Source organism: Pezoporus flaviventris, unplaced genomic scaffold (assembly GCF_033815535.1).
Source record: "Pezoporus flaviventris isolate CSIRO_AGI_PZ_B2104156 unplaced genomic scaffold, CSIRO_AGI_Pfla_v1 ptg000054l, whole genome shotgun sequence".
Classification (NCBI taxonomy): domain Eukaryota; kingdom Metazoa; phylum Chordata; class Aves; order Psittaciformes; family Psittacidae; genus Pezoporus; species Pezoporus flaviventris.
The window spans coordinates 8,711,258-8,738,826 of NW_026892602.1; the positions used below are offsets into that span (position 1 = coordinate 8,711,258).

General features: G+C 39.2%; 1 protein-coding gene across 1 annotated transcript in view; it reads right to left on the bottom strand.

The window, feature by feature from the left end:
* LOC133277199 (neural-cadherin-like) overlaps positions 1-27,569 on the bottom strand; it is a 63,083-nt gene that overhangs the window by 18,296 nt on the left and 17,218 nt on the right. The window contains exons 6-22 of the mRNA XM_061468839.1: positions 22,901-23,043; positions 20,494-20,663; positions 18,765-18,933; positions 17,839-18,009; positions 16,728-16,900; positions 15,537-15,704; positions 14,893-15,142; positions 14,668-14,795; positions 13,642-13,828; positions 12,737-12,880; positions 11,645-11,928; positions 9,528-11,142; positions 7,656-7,749; positions 6,381-6,565; positions 5,947-6,176; positions 1,862-2,139; positions 759-973 (exon numbers count right to left, since the gene is read on the bottom strand). Of these exons, the coding sequence (XP_061324823.1) occupies positions 759-973; positions 1,862-2,139; positions 5,947-6,176; positions 6,381-6,565; positions 7,656-7,749; positions 9,528-11,142; positions 11,645-11,928; positions 12,737-12,880; positions 13,642-13,828; positions 14,668-14,795; positions 14,893-15,142; positions 15,537-15,704; positions 16,728-16,900; positions 17,839-18,009; positions 18,765-18,933; positions 20,494-20,663; positions 22,901-23,043 (4,604 nt within the window). The remainder of the gene's footprint in view (positions 1-758; positions 974-1,861; positions 2,140-5,946; positions 6,177-6,380; positions 6,566-7,655; positions 7,750-9,527; positions 11,143-11,644; positions 11,929-12,736; positions 12,881-13,641; positions 13,829-14,667; positions 14,796-14,892; positions 15,143-15,536; positions 15,705-16,727; positions 16,901-17,838; positions 18,010-18,764; positions 18,934-20,493; positions 20,664-22,900; positions 23,044-27,569) is intronic.

Below are 27,569 nucleotides of genomic sequence, written 5' to 3' on the forward strand. Positions count from 1 at the left end.
TCTATTCTATGAACACATGCAGGTTTTACTCCCTCTCTTATTCATATAGACATGTAACTGCTAAACAAAGCAAAAATGAGGTAAATTATTAACAATATCCAGTATTACCTTTCAATTAATTAGGAAAATAAAAAATGCCAACCATATTGTGCTTCTTGTATATTAACTCAGACAAAATAAGTAATAGTAACATTTTGAATTTGTGTCAACAGAATGAGTTCTACTTGTGTATAGATTTTCCTATGGTGGCACAATGGGGCTGGATTCATCCATCAAATCATTGCCTGTTTTTTAAAACATGAAAAAATGCCCTAAGACTGAAAGCAGTTGAAGTAGATTTCTCATCAAACTAGGTAAGAATGACATGCGACTAAGACTGCATAAATCATGTAATACCCATCTTCAAAGTCCCTAAATTCCTTCATAGCACTACACTTTTCCTGGGGGAGTATTTTTTTATATATATCAGTCTGTCTATTTTGTTCTGCCCTTGATTTCTACTACTCAGCAATGGACCTAAAACCATAGATGCAGGCTACAGAAATAGACTTTGAAGAAGAAAGATTTAGTAGGACTTGTTTCAAGAAATTCTGAAACCAGAAAACATTTTTGAGAAATGTTGAGAAATGCTGAGAAAGGTTGAGAAACATTTTCTCACAAGATGGAAAAACAGAATTCATACTCTAACTACTACACTGCTCAGAGGAAACCCATTCCCAAAAGACATTGAATTTTTGCACACACTTTTGCAGAAGTACCTATTGCAATGAAGTTTTCTGTACTCGCAGGTTCTGGATTTGATAAAGGACCGCTATACAGTAAAAGTCCATCTGGAACCACAGTAATAAACTCAAGAGAGAGTGAGCTTTCAAAACAAGGCCTGATGGGATGAAACCATGCATAACCATTTCCATGGAAACTGTGCTTTGTCTGCTGGCAGTCTGGTCCGTGAAATGAGGCAGGACAAAGACATCTGAAAGAGCACAAATTCAACAAATAGTCAAAATTCCCCACTGTTCAAACTTCTTTGTTTGCTTGTTTTATATGCAACAAATGTAGCCCTTAAATCACAATAAAAAAAAAAAGAAAAAAAACAGTGAAACAATAAACACTTTAGCAATCTCAAGGCTGCTTGGCAATCATTAAAATACTGAAAGGACACAAAGCATATTAATCCGATGCACTATCTCCATTAAAAAAAAAAAAAAAGGGCATTTTTGAGGCCATGTTTTGGAGAACCATGAATTATTTCCCTAAGTGAGTAACACAGAATACCAAATATCAGTTGGCCAGTGTATTACAGAGAAAACTCAGGGAGGTTAATTCCTAGCTAGAATAAACCAGTATATTTTCACTAAAGGAAAACTGGTGCACACCAAGTGATGCTAAAATAAAGCAAGTTTCCTATCTAATGTTTTCTAAACTTTTTTATTTCCCATGTTTAAACTACATTTCCCTCCCCTTACATCCCTGCTATCACCACTGATACTTGCCTTTGTTATTACTCTTCTGGAAAAGAAAAACAACCAACCAACCAGCCAAAACAGAGCGCACTTCCCATTCCTTCATGCTGAATTAGGTGCTTTTAAAAAATGACACGTTAATCATACCACTGTTTTTTCTCAGGGTTTTTTTTTCTTACTCACACATTATGTGCACCCATTTCAGGACTACAGCTCTGTTATTGGGCCATTAGGAAAGACCCGGCTGTCACTAGGTTTACTCTCCAGTGCACTAGTGGGGTTTTTCACTTCTCCTTCAGTCGGAAGGACATTTATGATTTTTTAGACCTGGACCTTGTAAGCACCACTTAACACACAGAAAATAGAGGCATAAGAACCTGCAGTACAAGTTTCCTCACCTGTAACCATTCAAAGTGTCAATACACACCCCACCATTGAGGCAAGGGCTTTGAGGGTAGGAGGAACATGAGTGATGAACTCGGTCCCGAGCTGAGCAGGTGCAGACTGCACTGGTGGTGGTTGTTACTGACACAAACGACACACTTCCCGTATCCACCACTGTTGGGATGTCACTCACAGCAAGGTAGTTTTTGCAGCCACTGCCCTCGCTGCAGTTTGCTCTCCTACATTCATCTACTTCGATCTGTGAAATGCTCAGCTGTAAAGCTGACTGGACCTAGGAGAAAATAGAGTTTAACACATCGCCAGTCTCATCACAACAAAGGCTTTTACTTACTCCTTCATTTCTCAAAAGTCTAAGGCTTTGCAGACTTCATGGAATGCTTTAGTTTCTTGAGTGTTAATTAGTAACATTCCTGAGTGTAAAGGCAAAAGAAATTATTTGCCAAATACAGGAAAAATTTAAAAAAATTACAGTAGCAGTATTTCCTAAAAACTTATTCACCGACATGACTGCCTGTGAGCATGTTAAATCTGTACTGGCCAACTAATGTTATTTCCAAGGATCAAAGCTCTGAGAACATTTGAGACTCCACCTTCTGAGCTGTGATGTCTGTGTCACACTTCTCTGCACTGTGATAGCATGTTCCAGCTCAAGCCAGGATAAAAATTCTTCCTCATGAGTTACACCCAGGTATTATTTCTTACCTTCTCTCACACAGAACACAGCCACGGAAGAATGCAGGGCTGAGCTGCTTTCAATAACAATGTCCACAGGCAGCACCTGACATCACGACTTTGTAGCAATTAGGATTCTGTCTACTGGTTCCTGATTGTGACCTATAAACTTACATTTAAAGTCAAACTGTCTGAAACAAAACGAAGTCAACTGGATAAGGTATCTTATTCTAGCTATTCTAATATCCCTTTTGCTAGTTCATTGCTTTTTATCATTAATTGGGGTTGAACCTGAAAGCCCAAACAGCCAAATACAAGAGCTCTCACTACTGTTACAGAGGTATACACTGAGGTATACAAATGTAAAACTAAGAGTAGATCAGACTCAGACTCTATTCATACATTTAATATTTGGGGTGGTTTGGGTTTTGGGGTTTGGGTTTTTTTTTCAAATCATAAATATCTCCAAAATAAGCTTTGAAATTATGAAAACAAATACATAAATACTAAAGCAGAGGATTGTTTTCCCCACTGATACAGTAATCTCAATTCACCACTGTAAGAACTTTGACCTTTATAATCAATTCTCACCATAGCCTCAAATATCCTGATTGTCCCCAAAGGCATAAAATACACTTTATAAAGACATGAGGCATCCTGTCAATGTAGCCTGGTGTCTGCTGCCCAAACCTATCACCATTAGTGGATAGACCCTAATGAACATTTAGATAGCTATATAATGCCATTACAGAAAAAACCACAATGTATATAAGCAACCTTGGCTCCAGCATGGTATTAGGATGGATTATTTTCTTGCTAAATAAAAATAGTTGTTATAAAGCTATATCCCAAGGAGGTAATGCAAACATATTATTTATTTAGCAATTCAATGAATAATTCCAGCGCTAATTACTTATTTTCAGTATTTATACGTAAACATATGTACAAAAACTACTGGAGAAATTCTCCAGCTATGATTGGTTTTCTGTAAATTATTGGTGATTATTCACTAAAGCTATTCATTAAATATTGAAAGGTTATATACAATTAATACAAACATATTTTTCATTAAAATATGTGAAGCAATCCCGTTGTTACCACTTTGATGAATTCACCTGCCATACATTGTGGCATAGAATATTTGAAATCTGTTTTCTGCATTATTTTTGCAGTAATTCAATAAATATGCAAAAGAAGAAGTCATTACGCTTCATGAATACTATCTGTCTCTGCCATTTCCTACTTGGTCATTCTGATGAGTCTCAAAATCCACACAACTATTGAAGATACACCAAGGTGTTGGCAGGTGGCAAGTTAAGATATTTCTGCTTGGTTCCCAGAATCAGCTGACTCTACCATATCCACACCAATTTCAAGTGGTGCTGCTGTCTCTTCAGTGAACAATCCTTCATAAGATGTGCCACGTATTGTCACAGAATTATAGAATAGTTAGGGTTGGAAAGGACCTTAAGATCATCTAGTTCCAACCCCCCTGCCATGGGCAGGGACACCTCACACTAAACCATATCACCCAAGGCCTCGTCCAATCTGGCCTTGAACACTGCCAGGGATGGAGCATTCACAACCTCCCTGGGCAACCCATTCCAGAGCCTCACCACCCTAACAGGAAAGAATTTCCTTCTTATATCCAACCTAAACTTCCCCTGTTTAAGTTTTAACCCATTACCCCTTGTCTATCACTACAGTCCCTAATGAAGAGTCCCTCTCCAGCATCCCTATAGGCCCCCTTCAGATACTGGAAGGCTGCTATGAGGTCTCCACGCAGCCTTCTCTTCTCCAGGCTCAACAGCCCCAACTTCCTCAGCCTGTCTTCATACAGGAGGTGCTCCAGTCCCCTGATCATCCTCGTGGCCCTCCTCTGGACTTGTTCCAACAGTTCCATGTCCTTTTTATGTTGAGGACACCAGAACTGTACCCAATGCTCCAAGTGAGGTCTCAGGAGAGCAAAGTAGAGGGGCAGGATCACCTCCTTCGACCTGCTGGTCACTCTCCTTTTGATGCAGCCCAGGATACGGTTGGCTTTCTGGGCTGCAAGTGCACACTGAACCCGGCTCATGTTAAGTTTCTCATTGACCAACACCCCCAAGTCCTTCTCCGCAGGGCTGCTCTGAATCTCTTCTCTGCCCAACCTGTAGCTGTGCCTGGGATTGCTCCAACCCAGGTGTAGGACCTTGCACTTGGCATGGTTAAACCTCATGAGGTTGGCATCAGCCCAGCTCACAAGGGTGTCAAGGTCCCTCTGGATGGCATTCCTTCCCTCCAGCGTATCAACCGAACCCCACAGCTTGGTGTCATCGGCAAACTTGCTGAGGGTGCACTCAATCCCACTGTCCATGTCACCGACAAAGATGTTGAACAAGACCGGTATTAAACCCAAATATATCCAAAAATTACAAATTACATGTCTGTAATTACACAAATTACATAAACTACTGCCTTGTCCAGGGAAAGTTACAAGTAGAGCAGTGGTATCTTGCCTTTGCTCAAGGCAGCAGCTTTAGTGTCTATTCAGCAACAGCTGCAGGCCTTCAGTGAAACCAAGATCTGAAGAACTACAGAAAACAGAAGTGGGGCCAAGATAGACTGGTGTAGTGTCTGGGTAACTGAGTTAGAGAACATGCAGGATCCAGTAAAAGAGTAGGACAGTTAGGGTACATCTGGAAGGTGAAGAAAACAGCTTATATTCAAGAACCCTTTTCCTATTATAACAAGAAAAAAAAGCTGGGGGAGGGCGTCACTTTGTATTTAAAGTTGTCTTTCAGTGAGTTAAATACAATCGCAAAATTGGTTGACTCCATGTCACTGATCTAACTGTTCTTCCAACCTGCATGTTCTTTCCAGCAGGGTTTCTAATATGGAGTGCCATTTCTTTCTAAAATAGGATTTCCATCTGGGTAGTATCAAGCCTCTACTCTAAGTGTCTAACCACAAGTTGATGCTTTGGGTATTTCCATCAGCATCTAGAACATCTAAAAAGCTGTCATTTTCAAGACATTCTCTGTACTACAATACCACTTTGGCTTCTAGGTATTCTGACTTCATATTCAAAACTCTGATAGATTACACAATGAAACACTGATTGGAGACAACACAAGCAACTGTACCGTAACAGGAATGGAGAACCATCTTTCTGTGACTAAAAAGTGGTTATACTTATTGAACCAGAAGTTAGTGCAACTGTATTATAACTGTATGTGTGGGACTAAGGAAAAGGGAGAAACTTTGAATTAAGTGCTAGCCTAAGAAGTGTTTTTGTCCTGACTGAAGAAAAGAGCCCCTTATCTGTAGATGTAGCATATTCTTCCACTGAGGTTTGGGATGTATATCCCACACATTCAGTATCTGGGTGAATTAGACAGACACACACTAACCCTAGAGAATATACCTCATTTTTAAATGCCTCCATCTCCGCATGAAGTTTCTCAGGTCTGTAATATGATGAGCCATCACGGACTGCAAATCTTACATCTATCTGTTTTCCATCAATGTTCGTCACACTGAAGACCATGACATCACTGGACTTAGTGAGTAAAATCTTTGCTAGTAATTCCTTGAACTTGCCATGTTTCGTTTTGCCATGTTTATCTCTCCTTATGAACTCCTCTGCTGTGATATCTGAGTTTGAAAACATGAAATGCTGGGACACCACAGGTTAGTTTCTCAATATCTTATTTAACAATACTGAAACATACTGGGAAGTTCCCTATGGTGGTAAGTAAATTAAGTATTGACATAACACCACCTACATCACATAAACATTCAGTTACAGAAGCAGCAAATAATACTAACAACTAACTTTCACCAGCAACTAATACTAACCTGACAGATGCACAGCGGCTGAGTTTTGTATAGCTTCATTTTCCAGCTCTTCAACATGGATTTGTACTGTAGATATAACATCAGGACAAACTCCATCAGAAACCCTAACTTTTAAGTTGTACATTCCTTGAGGAGTGTTATCCACCATCATCAAAGAACCAGTCTTCTGATTTAATCTGAAAGACCTTTAATTTAATAAAATAAAACTGAGCACTTACTTTATTCATTATTTAGAAGGTCTTAAACGTTACCATGAAGGTTACAGAATCAAAACTTAAGTGGATTAGCAAACAACAGCAGAAAAGAGCCAGAAACACCTAAATTCAGAAATGACAATCTGTAGAGTTTATAAAAAGATGTTTCTGCCACTCCCAATCCCCAGACTTTCCCAAACTTGAATGAAAGCAGTGTGTAGTGGAACCATGGGGTTCACCATAATCATCCATCTGGAACAGGTTAGGCTCTGTATGAAATCTCTGATACCATCTTCATTTCCCACCTCAAAGGGACAGTAATCAGTAATGATGGAAGTATTCCATGACCACTACTGCAGAATAATAACCTCTTAACATGGAAACAGATCCAGGGGCTACTGACAGACAGAAAGTAAGCCTTCAATTTTGGGCTACATAAAGCTCTTAAACTCTTATTCACAGCAGATGCAACAATTCACACGGATATTCACATCCACTTTCTGTATTTCAAACAGCATATGATTATGCTATATGCCATCTCACTTGATGATATGAACAAATAATATACAAGTGGGTATTAGGGATCTAATTCAACACTTACATTAACAGAAAAAACTCCAGTAATCTGAGTTGTGGTCTTCACATGCAATTGTAAATTTAACCATTAAAGGAGATGACCAAATTCCCCTCCAAATTTGATTAAATGATTCCATTCTGACTTTTACATTTGGGATTTGTATTCCACTAACTCTAACATTTGAAAGCAAGTATTAAAACCTCTGCCTATTTTTAAAACCGATCTTAACAGAATGCACATTTTCAAATAAACTAATGACGACATCTGACTAAAAATCAACATCATGGTGTAATCCTGCATTCTCTTGAAAACAACATTTCCTGCATTAATTTCTTAATACCTAGTTACCCAATTAAAAAAGAAAAAGAGCATTCGGAGGTACATTCCTTAATACACTCAATAACCCTGGCTTTATGCACATCCGGTACATGGAGAAATAGAGAGTGAGCAAAATAATTACAGAAGCATAAATATTACTCATTTTGACACAAGTACAATCCTCACTTCAGCATTTTTCCTTCAGAGAGAAATGTTTTATTGTCCCAGTCATCTTGATCTGGTGCAAACACTTCCCCAAGCACTGCTGTTGACCATTTTCCTGTTGAGATAAATTACAATAAATCTGCATTGAATTTCTGCTTTTCAGTGCACTTTATATTTTGCTGCATTCATTACTGCATTTATTATTTTCAGATTCCTGCTCAATTTGGTGATGGTTACGATCCAAGATTCTTAAAATAATGCATAGCCTGTCATATTATTTCTGCCAGTTCTGGAAACATGAGCACGCTTGGATGTCACATGAAAGAAGAAAAGCTGAGAACAACACAAAACAACAATAGAATGATAAATAAATACAACTCTATATACAATTCTCAGACAAAAAAAAAAAAAATTAAAAAAAAAAAAAAATCATCACATCAGAAGTTAACACCCAAATGTTTCATTGCCACTCTATTATTTCCAGTGTCACACAAGTGGAATCCAGCAAAAGAGGGAGAGCATCTCATAGGGTGCATCTGGGAGAGAAGGCCAGGACAGAGGAAAGGAAATGGGCAAGAAGCCACCAAGCTGTGCCAGGTCTTGGCACTTTACTCAGACCCCTGTGGGCTGCCACTGAAGTGAAACATCCAGGCCGCTGTTCTAAAACAGCAAAAGAAGCAACTCCAGGGAAAAAGACCTCTGAATTCTACAGCCAAGATCCAGCAACATGGGAAATGTTTTAAGGCTCAAATCTGGAGCCAATCCACCCTAGGAACTTCATTCTCTCATTTCTACAGTAGGAACTGGTCACATCTCTTTCTCTTTTAGGTATACTGAATTCAGCAAAAATAACTCACTGCAAGAATACCTTCTATAGATTAATCTTCTCTAATATTTATGAGTAATTGTGCTAATGCAATGATGACCGAGATACAGCCAAGTCTATATGGGACAGAGTATTTGGGGATAGGTGTAATGAACCATGCTTAGTAAGTTCTATTATTCAGGACTATTTAAGGTCAACTTTTACAAATAATTCAGGAAAAAAAAATTAATTAAAGACAATTTTTAGAAAATATTATCTAAATGTTCATCCTCTACCTACTCTGAGAAATTGTAAAGCATTCATGTAATGGATGTATTTGCTCTGCTCTCTCCCACTACAACCTTAAAACTCACAGTATTGCTGCTACTATCACAGAGCAGCTCTCCTGAGAGTATTTCATTAACTCAGTACTGTGCACCACTCCAGAACAGCAGCATCATCTTTTTTTCAGTCCAAAGACTACATGCTCCAGGAAGCAGTCACTTATTGCATCCCAATGATTATTCCTTAGCTAAAAAAGCACCAACCCATCTTTCTCTTGGATCCTTTCTTGACAGCACAAAACCTCCTTCCTCAGGACTTCTACCCTGCTCAGCCACACAGTGCCTGTCAAAGTGGCAGTGGGACTGCTCTGAGATTTCTGGGTAGGGCTCATCTATAACCCTCTATTTCTTAAAGTTGCTTCACTTCTGCCTTTCTCAGCTCCAGATCTCTCAGCATCAGATGCGTCCCCAATCACAGGTTCATACACAAAAGACTTCTCCTCTGTGCAGGTAAAAACTAGCTACCGGAAAACAGATTTTATTGGTTTAAAAAAATACTGCTTTTTCTGCAAGTGCAATATATACTTGTCTGCAGCTAATAGTTTTCTGGGAGATGATCTTTTACATACCAGGGTCTGCACATATACTTTACTCATTCCACTTGATTTATTAGTTTACAGAACTGGAGTCTCAGTTTTGAAATATGTAAACCATTAAAAAAAAAAAGTAGAAGTGCAAGAGAGAAATTATGCTTAAAATTGTACCATATTCATGAATCTGATATAATATCCAGATAGTACTTACCTTTGTAACTGTACACATAGACTTCCTTATGGCCAGATTCATGGCAGTTGTCATTTTCATCACCAATTGTTATAGTTAGGGTGTTTGTAGAGCTCATAGCTGGAATCCCACTATCTGTTATAACTACTGGCAGATGAAACACCTTCTGCTTTTCTCTGTCAAAGGACCTCAAAGCAGTTACAGTCGCCGTGTTATTTCTGTTGTCAGTAAGAGAAAAATCCAAAGAACTCTGATAATCTGGGGGTAATGAAAACATGAAGGGTGGCCCATTTTCCTCACTGTCTGGATCAAACGCATGCAGCAGTTTTGATGTATGGTTCATTGACACTATTTCAGGCTTCAGTATATTTTCCCAAGCTACAGGCATATATGGTGCCTCAAACCTTGGTCCATTGTCATTAACATCAAGCAAGTTAATCAGAACTGTAACGCTTCCAGTGCGGGCAGGTGTCCCTTCATCTGAAGCTTGGACAATTAAACTGTATTTTTGAATGACTTCATGGTCTAGTGCATTTGCCACAACCAAATGACCATACTGGTCAACTGCAAACTGTCTCATGGGATCTGAATCTGACTGTATAGAATATATAATGTTCCCATTCAAACCAGAATCCTTGTCTGTAGCTCTTACTGTGGTTACTGTAGTACCTACAGGTGTGTTTTCAAAGAAAGGGCTTGTCTGAATAAACTGGGAAGGGAAAATTGGGCTGTGGTCATTAGAGTCTTCAACTTCAATCAGGCACACTGCAATACTAGAAAAATCAAGATCTTCCACTGCAATAGTAAGATTAAACTGCCTTTCATGTGCATTCTCAAAATCCAATTTTTTTTTCAGTCGAATAGCAGCACACTGCCATTCTTTGTCATTCCCAATATAAAACTTCTGATCTGGGTCTCCCCTTACGATACTGAATATTAAGCCAGCATTTTCCCCAAAATCTGCATCTGTAGCACACACCTGCACCACTTCTGAGTCGATGGCACTGTTTTCAGGAATTACTGCCTGCCACACGTTTTTTATGAATTTAGGTACGTGATCATTGATGTCTGCAATCCAAACAGTGGCAGTGCCAGTTCCTGTTAGACCTCCTCCATCTCTGGCTTCAACAGTAAGAAAATAATTTTCAGTCCTTTCTCTGTCTAGCATTCCCCCCGCTACATAGATAGTCCCAGTATCAGCGTTGATATTAAACATGTCAGCACCAAACTCATTTCTTACGTTCTCTGTTATCCTGTAGGTCAGGACAGCATTAAGACCTACATTTGGATCATCACAGTCAACAGCACCCATTTCCATGACTAATGTTTCTGCAGGAGAATTTTCAAAGACATTCCCGTTGCAATCATCAGGCATGCATGTGAACATGGGTGCATTGTCATTTATATCCCACACGTTAATAATTACATCAGCAAATCCTGTAAGTCCTCCTCCACCTTCATCCGTAGCCAATACAACAAATCTCCACAGTGCTCTCTCTTCCCGATCCAGCATCTTGTTGGAGTAAATGCTACCCGTTCTCTCATCTATTGTGAAAACATCAGCTGCGCCATGCCCATGCAATGAGTATCTCAAATCTGCTTCATCCACATCACTATCAGGATCATTTGCCAAAACCTACAAAAGTTTTGACAACAAGGACATGGAAATTATAAAATACGTAAATATTGCACTATATGTGTTCCTACAGTCTGAAGGAGTCCAATCAAAAGTAGGTAATATGTTATTAGTATGTGCATGCCAGAACACTGGCAAATGAGAGGTGGCTGAGGGACAATCCAGGTAGGTAAATGTGCTTTGTACGACAATAAGAAGGTAGATATTCTAATACTAAAATCAGATTTTATTTTTCATATTTTTAGAGGTGATTTGACTATGCTATTCTGATAGCTACTTTAAAATGTTTTCAGGATTTTGAGCTATTCTGCTTATTTTCTACTTAATATCCTTGTAATTATTTTTCCATAAAAGTCCATTTCTCTTCTTCCACTGACAAAAAAAAACCCTAATGAAACTAAATTTCATTAATATATCTGTTTTGGACTATTAACATAATTTTACCCTAGGTAAATCTGTGCTCTTTCACTGAAATATTATAATCTCTCTATATATGTACTACCTGAAGTACAAAGACTGGTAATCCATCCAGTTCCTCAATTATACTTCCATAGTATTCACTGATAGAGAAAACTGGAATCTCATCATTTTTATTCATGACATTGATGATGATAACTGCATAGTCTTCCCATTTCCCATCAGAGGCCAACATGCGAATCTCATACATTTTTGTTTCTTCATAATCCAGTGGTTGGGCAATAAAAATGGCTCCTGTTTCTGATTTTACACCAAGGACTCCTCCTGTGTTCCCAGATGTGATCTGATACCGTAATTTAGCATTTGTTCCTGTCAATTACGAACAGTGTCAGAAAATACACATTTCTTGAAGCAGATGAAACATGGGATGTTAAGAGGAAGTACAAATCATACAAGAACTTATTTTTGGTATTACAGCTTTGTGGTCTTTTAAAACATGGAGCTATGTCAGATTACTTACCAGCATTTTCAATTCTGGTATGTCCAACTGTAATTTGTGTCTTTGCAATGAAGTATTAATTCTGCTTTTACTTATGATCCCTCAAATTCACTGAAGGATCAATATGACTGGCCAAGGCTATGGGACCAAAAAGACAAATTCTTATTTGCTAACACCCAGCATGTAATACTGAGTTATCATAAAATACTTCATACCATAGAACCATTCAGGACTCATTCTAGGAAGTCTAGACTCGAACATCAGAATGCATACAAAGAAAAAAAATGAAAGAGAATACAAATATACTGTCTATAGGGAAAGCAAATGAATCCCACTGAAATAAAGTCTGATTTGTTCTAGTTAACCAGGACATTTTTATTGGTGCCCATTTATAAGAAAATTATATGATCTATTATAAATTTGTATTTGCTGGCACAGAAATTATTCCCCATCATCCCACATTAATGCATTGCCTCCTGAAATAAGAGTTATTTGACTTCTGCCTCACAGCTCCATTATGAACTAATGTTCATGCCCAATCAGTTCACACTTAAGTTTAAAAATCTAGAGAGAGACAAAAAGACATTTTCCTTTCTAACACCACTAACTATGTCTTGGTGTGCTGAAATTAACTCATTAATATTTTAGACACAGCTATTGCAAATTCCAATACTTCACCTTCATCTTCATCAGTAGCACTGACTGTAATGATAGTTGAGCCCACATCCTGGTCTTCATCCACATTTACTTCATAGACACTTCGAGTGAAGACAGGCTTGTTATCATTCACATCACTGATAAAAATGCACACATAGGCAGTGTCTAGAGAGGCAAGAAACAAGAGATTAAAATACTCATCTGTGCCATGTCTGTCAGCTACAGCTCCTTAAGCTGTCCAGACACACACTAAATGAAGATGAATATGCAGACAATACAGAAACAAACCCTTAGGGCTGTGGGCCATATACATACAACATTACTCAAAAGCAGTTGGATATCAAATGAATGTCGCATCCAGTATGTTTAAACAGATAATATGTGAATAATTGATGCATAATATGGCAATTGTACAGTTTTTAGTCATAACTTTTTGTCGTGAAGCCAAAAAAGCCAAATTTTAAGTCTGTCTTTAAGCACAGCCATCAACTGAGAATGGGATTTTCTACCTTGAACTTTCCTGCTTCGTACTTCATTAACTACTTCAGACTGAACACAGTGCCTTGTGCAGTGCTTTGAAAAACACTTTCACTACCCAAAGGTCTATATCCTAAGGATAATGGGTGTATCTTTACCAGCAGAGAAATACTCTGTAAACACTATCTATGAAGTCCTAGTTTTAATTCCAGAACAAAAGACTTACTTGCTCATCATATAAAATACCTCTTCGAGCTCCGACACAACTGTTGCACAGACAAATAATAAAAAAAGAAAACCAGAACCAACCTAAAACCACAACAATGGACATTCTTTCACAAGTACACTTGAAAAAAGGGCAATGAATATCTTAATCTTGCATTTCAAGCTTCTGTTTTCAGAGATGAATCCAGGTAAAATCATCCCTGTCACAGACATCTGTCTCTTACCAGAGTTTGGCTTCCCATGCTTTCCAGGTCGAGCTGACTCAGAGCCATCTACTGACTTGACTTCTAGAAGATAGGACACTTTCTTCTCTCTGTCAAACACTGAGGCAGTGTATATTGAGCCTGTCTGTGAGTCCAAGCGAAAATATGTGTAGTCTCTGCTACTGTCATGTAACATGGAGTAAGTTATCTAAAGGATTAAAAAAAAAAGTTAATATGTACTTTCCTTTTGTTGGATAGTTGGCAAGTAAGTACTTAAAGAGAGGAAGAACAGTCTTGTGTTTGAGAACTTAATCAGGGCCAAGAAAGCTAGGTAAAGCTGCCAGTTTGAGCAATCAAGTTTGACGTCACTTAACTTCCTCGCATGCTGACAGCCAATCTGTAAAGGCAATAAATTTGTCTTGTCTAATCAGTTCCCAAGTTCATGAGTTCACATTTGCAAAGCACTTGCGCAACAGCACCCAAACTCAGCTAACAATCCCAGGTAGTAACAGAATAGCCACAGGTTAGCTGCATTCGTACTAGTCTCATTTATATCCTATTGTGCTCCTGTCTTGAGCTTGCATTCTTGTTCGAAGGATGCAACTACTTTCCATTTTTAAAAATCAGTAACGGATACATCTACTTTTGGTGTTAACTTGACGTATTTTATAATGATTCAATTTTCATTACTCCCAATGATTTACAACTCACAGAAGCTTTTAACACATTTTTTTCTTCTATTAATTTATGCAATCACATTTTAGGTCTATGAAGACCTTTCCGAATGAGAGCATTCTACAGCAAGTTTTTCACCTGAACTACAGATGGCATAAGTATATTTTGTTTTGTCTCACACCTACTAGGTTTAATAGCATTTTTCACATGGCAAGACAGAGAAACATGTTACTAATGACTTAATTTCATCTCATGTTTCCCTATTAGTCATCCCTTTTCTAGGTTGAAGACTTGTAGTCTGTTTAGCTGTTGTTCACATAGATGTTATTCTATACCTTTTGTCACAGGAGATGTAGACCGCTGCTTGCTTACCTCACCATTCTGACCAAGGTCAAGGTCGACAGCTGACACCTGAACAACAAATGTCCCCACATCAGCTCCTTCTGTTACCAAGGCTTCATAAACAGGTGAAGTGAAGAATGGGACATTATCATTGACATCTAAAACATCAAAAAGAATGCATAAGGAGAAGTATAAAACTTTAAAGAAAAAAAAGTACTATGATTTTACTATAACATCACTGCACAGCTTACAAACCTGTTACACTAATATAGATTGTAGTGAATGCTGCCAGAGGAACTGCAGCAACAGTCTGTGCTCGAACTCTCAGCAGAAAGCTCTTTGTTGTTTCATAATCTAGTGGCTCAGCTACCAGGATTGATGCAGAACCATCACGTCTATTTGAAGTCAAGTAGAAACGAACTGGCATGTTGGTCTCCGGAACAAGTCCCTCTTCTAAGTTGTAAGTCACACGGGGATCACCAAGGGGAGAAGTTGCTTTGATTGTCTGCACAGTTCAGAAAGTTTCATAAGCACAGCAACATTCCAAAAAGCTTTTGTGCACTGACTCTCACAAATCATCAGCTCTCAGCTGAAAATGACAAGCATTTCCTGATACCAAATCTTAACCCTTCCTGAACACCTCCAGGCTGCAGACAGCTGCAGGCAAAGGTTACCAGTCATTACGTGCTTTGTTGTTCATGCTTTTGTCTTAAAAATATGTATTCTAGACTTACTTCATAAAGCTGTTTTGATTACTCATGCCAAGCAGTCAAACTGAACAACACTAAGTACTCTAAACCAAATAATCACCTCAGGTAACACAGAAACAAATAAGCAGTGTTAAGTTACTCTATAGCCTTAGAGCTACAGGTAGACAAACAAATCTGTCACAACCTTACCAAAATTGATGCATCTCGTGTCGTGTTCTCTGGAATAACAACTTCATAGCTGTCTCTTTCCCATTGTGGAGGCTGGGTTTTTGCACTGGTAATAATTACTGCAAGGTCAACTTTACTGCTTCTATTACCTCCATCTGTAGCAATAATCTCTCGAATTATAGATGACCTCTGAACAGTAACAAAAGTTTTATTACAGAGTGTTTTAATCAGGACTCCAGTGAATTTGGGTCTGTTTTTTTTTCAAAATAATGACATAAAATTAAAGCCACACTTTAAAAAACCTGACAGAACAAAATCATCCACAACTGTAATATACTAAGCTCAGAATATGAAGTAGGTGCAAGGTTGCTGGAAATTCTGCTCTTTGCTTCACTTAAAAGTTGCTGGAAGATGTTCCTATTTGTCTCAATAAACCTCAGCAAATTTCACACAAAGTTGACAACAAAACAAATAAAGAAGCACTTTGTAAAGCCCCTGAGTTCTTATGCAAACCTATCAACAGTTTTTGTTACTAGGTCTGTAAGGTTCCTGGATTCAATAAAGAAAATATGTTAAAAGGGTACACCTTCACCAAAATTTTATGTGTCAGTTACTTAGGAGTTAAATCTCTACATTAAAAATATCTATTAGCTATTTAAAGATTGACATCTGCCACAATATTTTCATTTCAACAGAAATTGCAACTCTGAAAGTATCAAACTGCTTATGTAGGTATTTAGAAACTAATGAAACTGATAAATATTAGGTATCTACATGCAACAGTTGCATTCATTTCTAAGGGACAGCTTAGTTCACCATGAGTAACATTAATCACGCTGGGGCTCTGTATCAGAAGCAAAGTTTAACACTGTTTCAGTCAGGTTTGTGTCTTAACTCACTGCCTGTTAACGGAGTGAAGTCCTACACCCAGGTTCTTGCTCCCCTGCTTATGGTCTCAGCCCTCGGGTCCTTGGTATCACTATGCCAAAGCTAATGAAATGGGAAGAACAAGTTCTCAGAGGCAGTGCTGTCAGGTGCTATTTTCCCAGCTGAAAGCAATTTGCAGTCAATGAACTCATTAGCTAAAAGCCTTAGACTCATGCTCAATTTAAACATATTGATCCTTTAATGTGAAGGAGTAACACAAACTCATAACCTGAGTCTGTCCTATGTAATACTGAAATAGCTTATAAAGGAAAGCAAGCACCATACCTGAGATATGGGTTGGTTCACAAACACCCAGCCTGTAGTAGGATTAATCTGTAAATAATTAGGTTCTTCATTTGCTATTGAATATGTAATGGCAGCATTGGAGCTGTAGTCATCATCATGGGCTGCAACACGAAGAAAGCTGGTCCCAACTCTTGTGTCTTCTCTTAGGAAATCTAATGTAAGGAAAGGATATTTCAAACTGATCATTAATTCACTGAAGTACCATAAGCATCTTACTAAGAAATGAAGAAATACTAAAGCTATAACTTTATCTTCCTTGGAACAATGGCAGTAAGAATTCAACTGAGTATTCTGAAGTGCTGCTGTCACTCCAGAGCTATGGATCACATCTGAACTTCTTATTACCACACTGATAACCTGAAATTCTTTTTTCTTATACTACTTTTTTTAGTTCTTGTATTTTTACTAAGACACTACTTGCTCTGTGTGAAACATACATAAATGTAATATTCATTTATTGCATAAAGCTAGAAGAAAAGGTCCTACTTTCTAGGACTTAGTACAACTATAAACGAGTTAGTTATACTAACTGAGAAGACTGATAATTCAAGTCTCATTTCTCCTTCAGTTAGTACAAGAAACGGAGAATTATAAGTCTTCATTTGTTTATGAACAATATACATGCCCCTGGGGGTTCATCCATAAACAGGGAGTTTTTGAGGAACCAAGAAGGCAAGGCAAAACAACAAACTATGAAGAATTAAAAAATTCGAATGGGAAAAAGTATGCAATCAAAAGTTATTACAAAAATCTATAAATCAGAAAACAAAGGATACAGTTATTGCTCAGCACTGCACACTCATGTTCTCACTGCAACTTTCACATCTCTATGTGGTACCACAGACACTCAGTACACTCAGGTAAGGAAAGGTACTGACATGGCTATTGTTACAAGGAATTTTCCCATAATGACACTCAGGAGTCAAGACTGTTCTCGTTCCACTGCACATTACACAGAGTTACAATCAAGGTAAGCCCGTCCCTGGATGCAACCACCTAGTTGGACATGTGATGTACTGTCAGGAAAGACAACACATCAGGTAAGCTCACACTCAGGGCACTGAAACGCTATCCAAGGATTCTCAATTACATTCATAATGGGTGTTTTCAAATCTCGGATCATTGTCATTTTGGTCCAGGATGATAACATTTATCTGACACATTCCAATGAGCGGCTCCATTGCCTGATCTGTTGCTGTCACAGTGATAGGATATTCCCTTTGCTTTTCTCGATCAAATACTTGAACAGTTGTCAGAACACCTGAAACCACATTAAACACCAGAGAGTTAAAATACTGTGCATTCTGCACTTGGATGCTTATTTGCCTGTCATACAATGAAACACATACAATGAAACACAACCTATAATGTGAGCTTCAGGTTCAAGCATTCAAACACAAGATTTAACTGTTTCAACAGCTTACAGTGTCCTGCCTCAGGCAGATACAAACTTCATATACACTTACATCTACACACAACTGAACTTAAATTTAGAAAGTGGAGGTAAGTACCAAACTGAGAGAATGACATTATAAACAAAATATTTCTTTTGAAGAGCAATAAGGACAGGATAAAGGCATGCTTCATGTCTTTCACTCTCCAAAAGCTGAGCCTGAGTTTAGTTTTGGCCTCCCAAGAGTTAGTCTCTTTCTATTTGTAAGACTGCTGTCATTTAGATAAATCATTTCTATGCCTTTAGTAATGCTGCAATATACTGTGCATTTAAAATATGGTGGTTCTTTCAAATCCAGTTACAAAAAAATAGACAAGTCATTATTTCACACAGCAGAACTTCCACATGTCAGAAAAAAAGTTCCTTCTAGGTCACTCCTGAACATGTAGGACACTTCTGGTTTCACAGAATATCTGCTCATGCAGTTAATGCAGTTTCTATTTTGTCTGCTATCAAAAAACTAAATGAAAAACCATGAAGTATGATTTTATTTAAGGTTTTTTTTCCATCAGTGTAAGAAAGTGGTTTCTATATTCTGGTATCAGTTCTGTTACTTGCTTTACCTGTGTCAGGATGAACACTAAATGCTGGCAGGACACCATCTCTCTGCACCAAGCCGTATTTCACTAGACCATTGGCTCCTTCATCAGCATCAGTAGCTTCAACCTGCAGTACAACTGTCCCTGAAGGCTGGTTTTCCAGTACAAAAGCATGTTCCTGGTAATACTGACACTGAAAGAAGAAGGAAAACAAAAACCCAACAAAAAAAACCACAAGGACTTACCATGCTGTTTGATTTAAAGATATGGGAGGGGGGAGAAGGAAAAAAGTTTTAGCTACAGTTTCACTCATATGCACTGATACTAATGTTTTACCTGTAATGTGACTAATTTACAGACTTTAGTTGCTACTTTGCAGTTGTAACACAACATGAGGCCAATAAGCATCTCCAAATAATGAAAATACTTGGCCAAAAAGGTACAGTTAATTTCCAAATGCAAATATTTCTCCATATCAGCAAAAACCTCATGAGAAAAAAGAGGGTATACACTTGCCCAGTCTACAGAACGGCTTTGCTCAAAACGGGATTTCTACAAAAAGTAACTTTGTTGAGGACAGATTACTGAGAATTCCCAAGAGTAACACTGATAGTCACTGACTTTTCAAAATGTGCAACACTGTCCATCAGCATTCAACTTAATTTTTAGACAACAGATCTTTAATATGAATCAGCATTCTGAAAACTTATACAAGCATTTATTTTTAGTACTTAACAAATTAAGATAAAAACGCACTTTTATTCTTCTCTTTTTCATCAGTTCCAGACATACAGTCTTCAAAATAAGCCTATGTAATTGTCCTGGGTTCAGCAGTAGCAGTCATTTTTCTCCTCCTTAGTAGCTGGTGCAGTGCTGTGGTTTTGACTTTCAGCCTGGAAACCAGCACTGATAACACCGATGGTTTTAGTTGTTGCTAAGTAATGTTTACTCTGATCAAGAACTTTCTGAGTCTCATGCTCTGCCAGGGAGGAGGGGAAGTCGGGAGGAAGCAGAGACAGGACACCTGACCCAAACTAACCAAAGGGGTATTCCATACCACAGCATGTCATGCCCAGAAACTGGGGTGAGTTACCCGGAAGGGCCAGATCACTGCTTGGGTCAAGCTGGGTGTCGGTTGGCAGGTGGTGAGCGGTTGTATTCTCTTCCCTTGTTATTTCCCTTATCATTATTATTATTGGTGGTAGCAGCAGCGGTTTGTGTCATACCTTAGTTACTGGACTGTTCTTATCTCAACCCATGGGAGTTACATTCTTTCGATTCTCCCCCCCATCCCTCCAGGAGCTGAGGGAGGAAGCAGGGGGAGTGAGTGAACGAGCTGCGTGACTGGGCTTAAACCATGACAGTAATTTAGAGAGGTGTTTTGGAATATTCTGGAACAAGTCCACTGCATAGGTACACCTATATAACTATACCTATCCATTCCTCCTCACATGTCACACTGAGCATGGGTCCAAAAGTTATTCACTCAACTTCATCTTCTAAAATGCCAGAGATGAGATGTGGTTCAGGGAAAAGACAATGCTCACAGGAGCTATTCTGCCACAAGAGCACAAACCCTGTATATCTTAGGAGAGGGATGGAAAAGACGCAGAAGACAGTAGCATAAGGCCTCCAAGAGAGATGGAAGTGACCACTTCTTGAATAGCTCAGCTGCTGCACCACTTGTACCAATAACACAGTCTTAAGCATTTACCACACAGTCTAATACAAATGATAAGCCTCATATATTTACCTTCTGAAAGACAGGTTTGTTATTGTTGACATCATCAATTTTCACAACAACCTGGGCAGTACTTGTAAGAGAATGGGGACCTCCAGAGGCATTATCATCAGCAGCTGTGACATTAAGTACATATGTTCCTTGCAGCTCCAGAAATGGACTTGAACGAAGTCTAACTAGCCCTGTAAAAACAATAGGTTGTTGGGGTTTAATTTTTTACTGCATTAACCAACTACAGTTATTCTCACTAGTAAGCACCACAACAAACCACTCTGGTTTATCTATTCATCAATTAGCCATAAGGCTGCTATGGTTCAATTTAATCATGGTATTTTTACTGCAGCCTGATATGAACACAGAATTAAGACAGCACACCAGGTTTGTCTGCAGGTTTGTCTACAGAGCTAAATGAGATGACAGTTACAAATCAGCTGACCTGCACATATTAGCTTTTGTGTATCTGCTGCAGAAAAAAAAACAGAGCAAAACAAAAATACAGAAAAACATTGGGCCAGACTTGTGTTTTACCTGTGCCTGCCCCATTAGTGAGTCTGCTTGTCTTCCTGTATCATTACTGAAGCACGTGGCACCACATCTACTGCTGTAGCTTACATAAAGTAGCTCAAGTTTACCTTCCTGCAGCACAAGCACAACAGAATTTATCCCTACAGGCATATTCTCAGAAACCCGTGTTCTGCTATTCTCCCAAGTCAACCAAATGATGGGTGGGACACAAAGGCGCTGTCAGAGAAAGATATATGAAAGATTTGCCACAAAAGAAAAAGAGACTACAGCTATCTGAGGCCATGCAGTAACAAGCTGTCATCGTTTTGCTCCATCATCCATCAATCACCTCTGTTCATGAGGCATAACAGCAACTGCCATTACAACAGTATTGTCACAGCATCAATGTCACTCAATTTGCTTGCAAATGTCTTGTTTTAGCTGCAGCACTTATGTTTGACAGATCTCCACTTTACCTTGGCATTTCTGCAGCAAGGGGGTACAGACTATTCCCTTGACATCATTTCTGAAAAGAAAATGCTACAAGCCACTGTATAACTTTTATTAAGCAACAAAAGCCAGAAAATGATGATGTTTCTAAAATTAAGTTTTAAAGACTATAAAAGTTAATTGGTAAAAAAGCATAAAAGTATATATATGTGACTATATTAAAACTATGGAGCTAACCTCAAGAGATGCTCTCAAACAAATGTTAAGATTCATTGTGCACTTACAATACAGAAATTCAGGAGGATCAGATATACAACATCCCCATGGCAATTAGACACTTTTAAAATCATTGTTCCTTCAGGTGCCAAAATACCTTTAGAAATTTAACTCATGGAACCTACAATTCTAGTTTTAACTCAGAAAGGACAAAAGGAGCTCTCAATAAATTCAGGATCATGTTTCAACACTTGAAAATTACCTGTAGACCGTATTTTTGGGAACATTTTTGAATTTAACATGGATATTGCAGAAACATGATCTGCATTGAAATTAACATCTCCTGCTAAGTGAACACTATGAAATAAAGGAGGAATAACATAGCGCGGCTTACTCCTGCCTATATATTTAACACTTACGCTTTGAAAAACAGAAGTTCTGATTTTGATTGCAGGTCAAAACAGGTTACATATAAAGTAGTTTAAATGAAGTTAATTACGTTACTTCAATCCTTCAGAGGGATTTCAATTTGAAGGACTCTTTCTATCATCTTCTGTTTTTTTCAAGCAATCACCAGCACATAAACCCTAGTAATTTAAAGGCATGTGCCAGCCTGCTCAGGTAATGTGTGTTTATGCATTTCTTAATTTTTTCTTTTAATAAGGACACTGATTTTGTGCGATTTCTTCCTTTGGGTTTTTAAAAATATTCAAGTGCTGAGAAAAATTTTAAAAGATGTAAAATCTGCTATTTCAGAACAAATTACTTAAACCACGAAGCATTCTCCACACGTATTTTTTTATTTCATGCATGCAGTATTCTTGGCTAAGTAATATTGCTCATGTGAATACTGCAATTTTGAAACTACTTTCCTAGTTTAAATGTTACTCACGTCCTATCCTTGTTTGACATTTGGAAGGCTACACTGTTACCAATAATAACACTCTCTATTAAGTTACTTGTTACCTAGAATAATGTTCTCTACTAAGCTACTGACCAAAAGCAAACAATAAACAAGATAGGTAAGATACAAAGCTTTTATGAAAATAATATGATTTTTTTTTAACATTATAACAGAGTGTAGAGCAACTGTATCTTTTCCCTGCACTTTTTAAATTAGGTATTAGCTTCAAAAACAGAATATGCTATTCAGCTTTTATAACTGCCGCCAAATGAAGACCAAATTCAAGCTGCACCAGATCAGAATCAACATTATAACTGCAACAGCAAAGAGCTAATATATTATTACCTTTCTTAGGGTCAATAACAAAGTTTCGTTTTTGATTCCCAGAGAGAATACTGTATGTCACACCATCTCCATCAGGGTCAATGGCATTAACTGTAGCAACTAATGTGTTTGGGACCGCATCTTCAGAAACAAAACTCCTGTAGCTGTTAAAAGAAATGAGTATGATATACTTATTTAGACAGGAAATAATATATACAGAACAGTGCTTTACACCACCTACTCACTATATGCACAAAGGGTACTGCAGAGATTTGTAATTTATTAATACAATTACACTGATAGGATGCTTCTGTTAACCAGTGAAATGTTTGCATTGATGATCTGTCCAACCAACCATGTCTTTCTGTTGTTACCTCTCACAGATTTCCGCTGCAAACTTTCAGCAGTACTGAAGCTCTGAAACTCAGATTTGCAACAAGATTTGCGCTAAATGCAGAATTTGCTTTTTTATTTTAATTAAAAAAAAAATGAGCTGCCTGATTCACAGAATCAAAGCAAACATTTGCCAAGTTAAAGCATTGCTCATCACAGCACATTTTCTGACACAAATTCTCAAAACGCTTCTTTGCACCAGCAGGACTAAGATGAGAATCAGATCTGGAGGATGTGTGTGCAACATCAGTTTTGCAAAAACCTCAAGTCCAGACACATCACTGACATAATAAGCTCTTAAGAGGCTCAGTTAGAATTAAACTTAGCTAGAGGTATTAAAGATAACAGGAAGGGATTCTACAGGTACATAGCAAATAAAAAACAGATTAGGGAGAATGTAGGCCCCCTCAGGAAGCTCTCGGGAGAACTGGCTACACAGGATTTGGAGAAGGCTGAGGTTCTGAATGACTTCTTTGCCTCAGTCTTCACTGGCAAATGCTCTGACCACACCACCCAAGTCTTGGAAGGCAGACGCAGGGACTGTGAGAATGAAGACCTTGTGCCTGCTGTAGGAGTGGATCTGGTTTGAGACCATCTTAAAAATCAGAACGTGCAAAAGTCCATGGGTCCTGATGATATCCATCCGTGGGTCCTGAAGGAGCTGGCGAATGAAGTTGCGAAGCCGCTGGCCATCATATTTGAGAAATCATGGCAGTCAGGTGAAGTTCCCGATGACTGGAAAAAGGGAAATATAACCCCCATTTTCAAGAAGGGGAAAATGGATGACCCAGGGAATTACAGACCAGTCAGTCTCATCTCTGTGCCTGGCAAAATCTTGGAGCAGATCCTCCTGGAAGGCATGCTAAGGCACATGAAAACCAACAAGGTGCTTGGTGACAGCCAGCATGGCTTCACTAAGGGGAAATCCTGCCTGACCAATTTGGTGGCCTTCTATGATGGGGCTACAGAACTGATGGACAGGGGTAGAGCAGTTGATGTCATCTACCTGGACTTGTGTAAAGCAGTTGACACTGTCCCACACGACATCCTTGTCTCTAAATTGGAGAGACATCAATTTGATGGATGGACCACTCAGGGGATAAAGAACTGGCTGGATGGAAGCATGCAAACAGTTGTGGTCAATGGCTCAATGTCCAGCTGGAGACCAGTAACGAGCGGTGTCCTTCAGGGATCGGTGTTGGGACCGGTCTTGTTCAACATCTTTGTCGCTGACATGGACAGTGGGATTGAGTGCGCCCTCAGCAAGTTTGCCGATGACACCAAGCTGTGTGGTTCGGTTGATACACTGGAGGGAAGGAATGCCATCCAGAGGGACCTTGACACGCTTGTGAGCTGGGCTGATGCCAACCTCATGAGGTTTAACCATGACAAGTGCAAGGTCCTACACCTGGGTCAGAGCAATCCCAGGCACAGCTGCAGGTTGGGCAAAGAAGAGATTCAGAGCAGCCCTGAGGAGAAGGACTTGGGGGTGTTGGTTGATGAGAAAATGAACATGAGCCAGCTTCAGTGTGCGCTCACAGCCCAGAAAGCCAACCGTATCCTGGGCTGCATCAAAAGGAGAGTGACCAGCAGGTCAAAGGAGGTGATCCTGCCCCTCTACTCTGCTCTCCTGAGACCTCACTTGGAGCACTGGGTACAGTTCTGGTGTCCTCAACATAAAAAGGACATGGAACTGTTGGAACAAGTCCAGAGGAGGCCACGAGGATGATCAGGGGACTGGAGCACCTCCTGTATGAAGACAGGCTGAAAAAGTTGGGCCTGTTGAGCCTGGAGAAGAGAAGGCTGCGTGGAGACCTCATAGCAGCCTTCCAGTATCTGAAGGGGGCCTATAGGGATGCTGGGGAGGGACTCTTCATTAGGGACTGTAGTGATAGACAAGGGGTAATGGGTTAAAACTTAAACAGGGGAAGTTTAGATTGGATATAAGGAGGAAATTCTTTCCTGTTAGGGTGGTGAGGCACTGGAATGGGTTGCCCAGGGAGGTTGTGCATGCTCCATCCCTGGTGGTGTTCAAGACCAGGTAGTGAGGTGGACTGCGAACTGGCTGAAGGAGAGAAGCCAGAGAGTTGTAGTCTATGGGGCAGAGTCTAGTTGGAGGCCTGTAACTAGTGGAGTGCCTCAAGGGTCAGTACTGGGACCGGTATTATTTAATATATTCATCAACGATTTAGATGAGGGAATTGAGTGTACTATCAGCGAGTTTGCTGATGACGCTAAGCTGGGAGGAGTGGCTGACACGCCAGAAGGCTGTGCTGCCATCCAGCGAGACCTGGACAGGCTGGAGAGTTGGGCAGGGAGTAACTTGATGAAATATAACAAGGGAAAGTGTAGAGTCCTGCATCTGGGCAGGAACAACCCCAGGTTCCAGTATAGGTTGGGGAACGACCTGTTAGAGAGCAGTGTAGGGGAGAGGGACCTGGGTGTCCTAGTGGACGACAGGATGACCATGAGCCAACGCTGTGCCCTTGTGGCCAAGAAGGCCAATGGCATCCTGGGGTGTATTAGAAGGGGGGTGGTTAGTAGGTCGAGAGAGGTCCTCCTTCCCCTCTACTCTGCCCTGGTGAGACCCCATCTGGAATATCGTGTCCAGTTCTGGGCCCCTCAGTTCAAGAAGGACAGGGACCTGCTGGAGAGAGTCCAGCGCAGGGCAACAAAGATGATTAAGGGAGTGGAGCATCTCCCTTATGAGGAAAGCCTGAGGGAGCTGGGTCTCTATAGTTTGGAGAAGAGGAGACTGAGGGGTGACCTTATAAGTGTCTATAAATATATAAAGGGGGAGTGTCACAAGGATGGAGCCAGGCTCTACTCGGTGGCAAACAATGATAGGACAAGGGGTAATGGGTACAAACTGGAACACAAGAGGTTCCACTTAAACTTGAGAAGAAACTTCTTCTCAGTGAGGGTGACGGAACACTGGAACAGGCTGCCCAGGGAGGTTGTGGAATCTCCTTCCCTGGAGACATTCAAAACCCACCTGGACACATTCCTGTGTAACATTATCTAGGTGTTCCTGCTCCGGCAGGGGGATTGGACTAGATGATCTTTCGAGGTCCCTTCCAATCTCTAGCATACTGTGATACTGTGATATTTATTATTTTATCTGACTGGATTGAGCACAGGTCAGACTAAAGCATACTAGAGACTGGTCCACAATAAATATGCCAAAGCTCAGCCATAAGAATGAACTACAGCTGGCTGTGTCCAAAGATACAGATAAAATACATATGAGCCGCTGGCTTCAGAGTTTTTATGGATCCACTCTCCATATGCTGAGAATAGAAAAATTTGAAGAAAATGGATGCACAGAAAACCTCCCCCTTGTTGTCTAGATATGTGTGTTTTCATCAAAACCTTTGCAGAAACAGCATTTTTCTTCTCCCAATTTAATATGCCATGAAGTAAGAGAAGTAAATTATTCTCGTTTAATTCAGTCACAACCCTCAGGACACTGTCTTAATTCTGCATCTGGAAAGCAACTGAACAGTAATTCTCATAGTTTTGAACATGAAATATAGGGACGGAAGAGTTCAAGTCATCAGAAGAGGTCTCTTAAACAGGGGAAAGTAAAAACTGACAAAATGATACACAGTGGTAGCCTTCAGCATTTCATAACTGAGATAAAGAGTAACCATGATGAAAAAAAGCTCACGGCAAGGAATCACAAGTTTATGCTGGACTGTAAATCTATTTAAACAAAGGGCTAGAAGGACAGCAGCAGATTCTTGATTTGTATTAGCCTGTCACACACCACTGCAGTAATTGCGAACCAGCCTCTCAACAGGACCTAATTTACAAGTCTTCATGATGAATCTATTTCACAGAAAACTTCAACTAAGTTCTGTCCATATTTCACCTTTGGGTTCAAGATCCTTTTCATAATGGGAAAGATAAAGCAAATTCAAAAGTCTGGTTAACCTGGTTAAACAAGAACTTGAGATAATTCAAATTCCAGGAGCTGAATTCAATTCCAATGCAGATCTATACATATATACAACACTTTCCCTGCTATTATAGCATAAGAAACAGAAAAGCTTCTTGTGAATGTTTGGTAATTTAAAATAATGTTCATTTTAATCATGTTCTTCTTTAAACATAAGGGCTGGCAGGGAGCTTTGTTTAAACTGTTTTCTGCTTCCAACTGCTTAAGAAATGTTTACAGCATCTTTAATACTATCACTCATTTCTGATTAAAAAACTAGAAACAGATCAAAGACTAACAGATAAATATTCAATGACCCTGAATATTAAAACAAACAAATAAACAAAAAATAGGCAT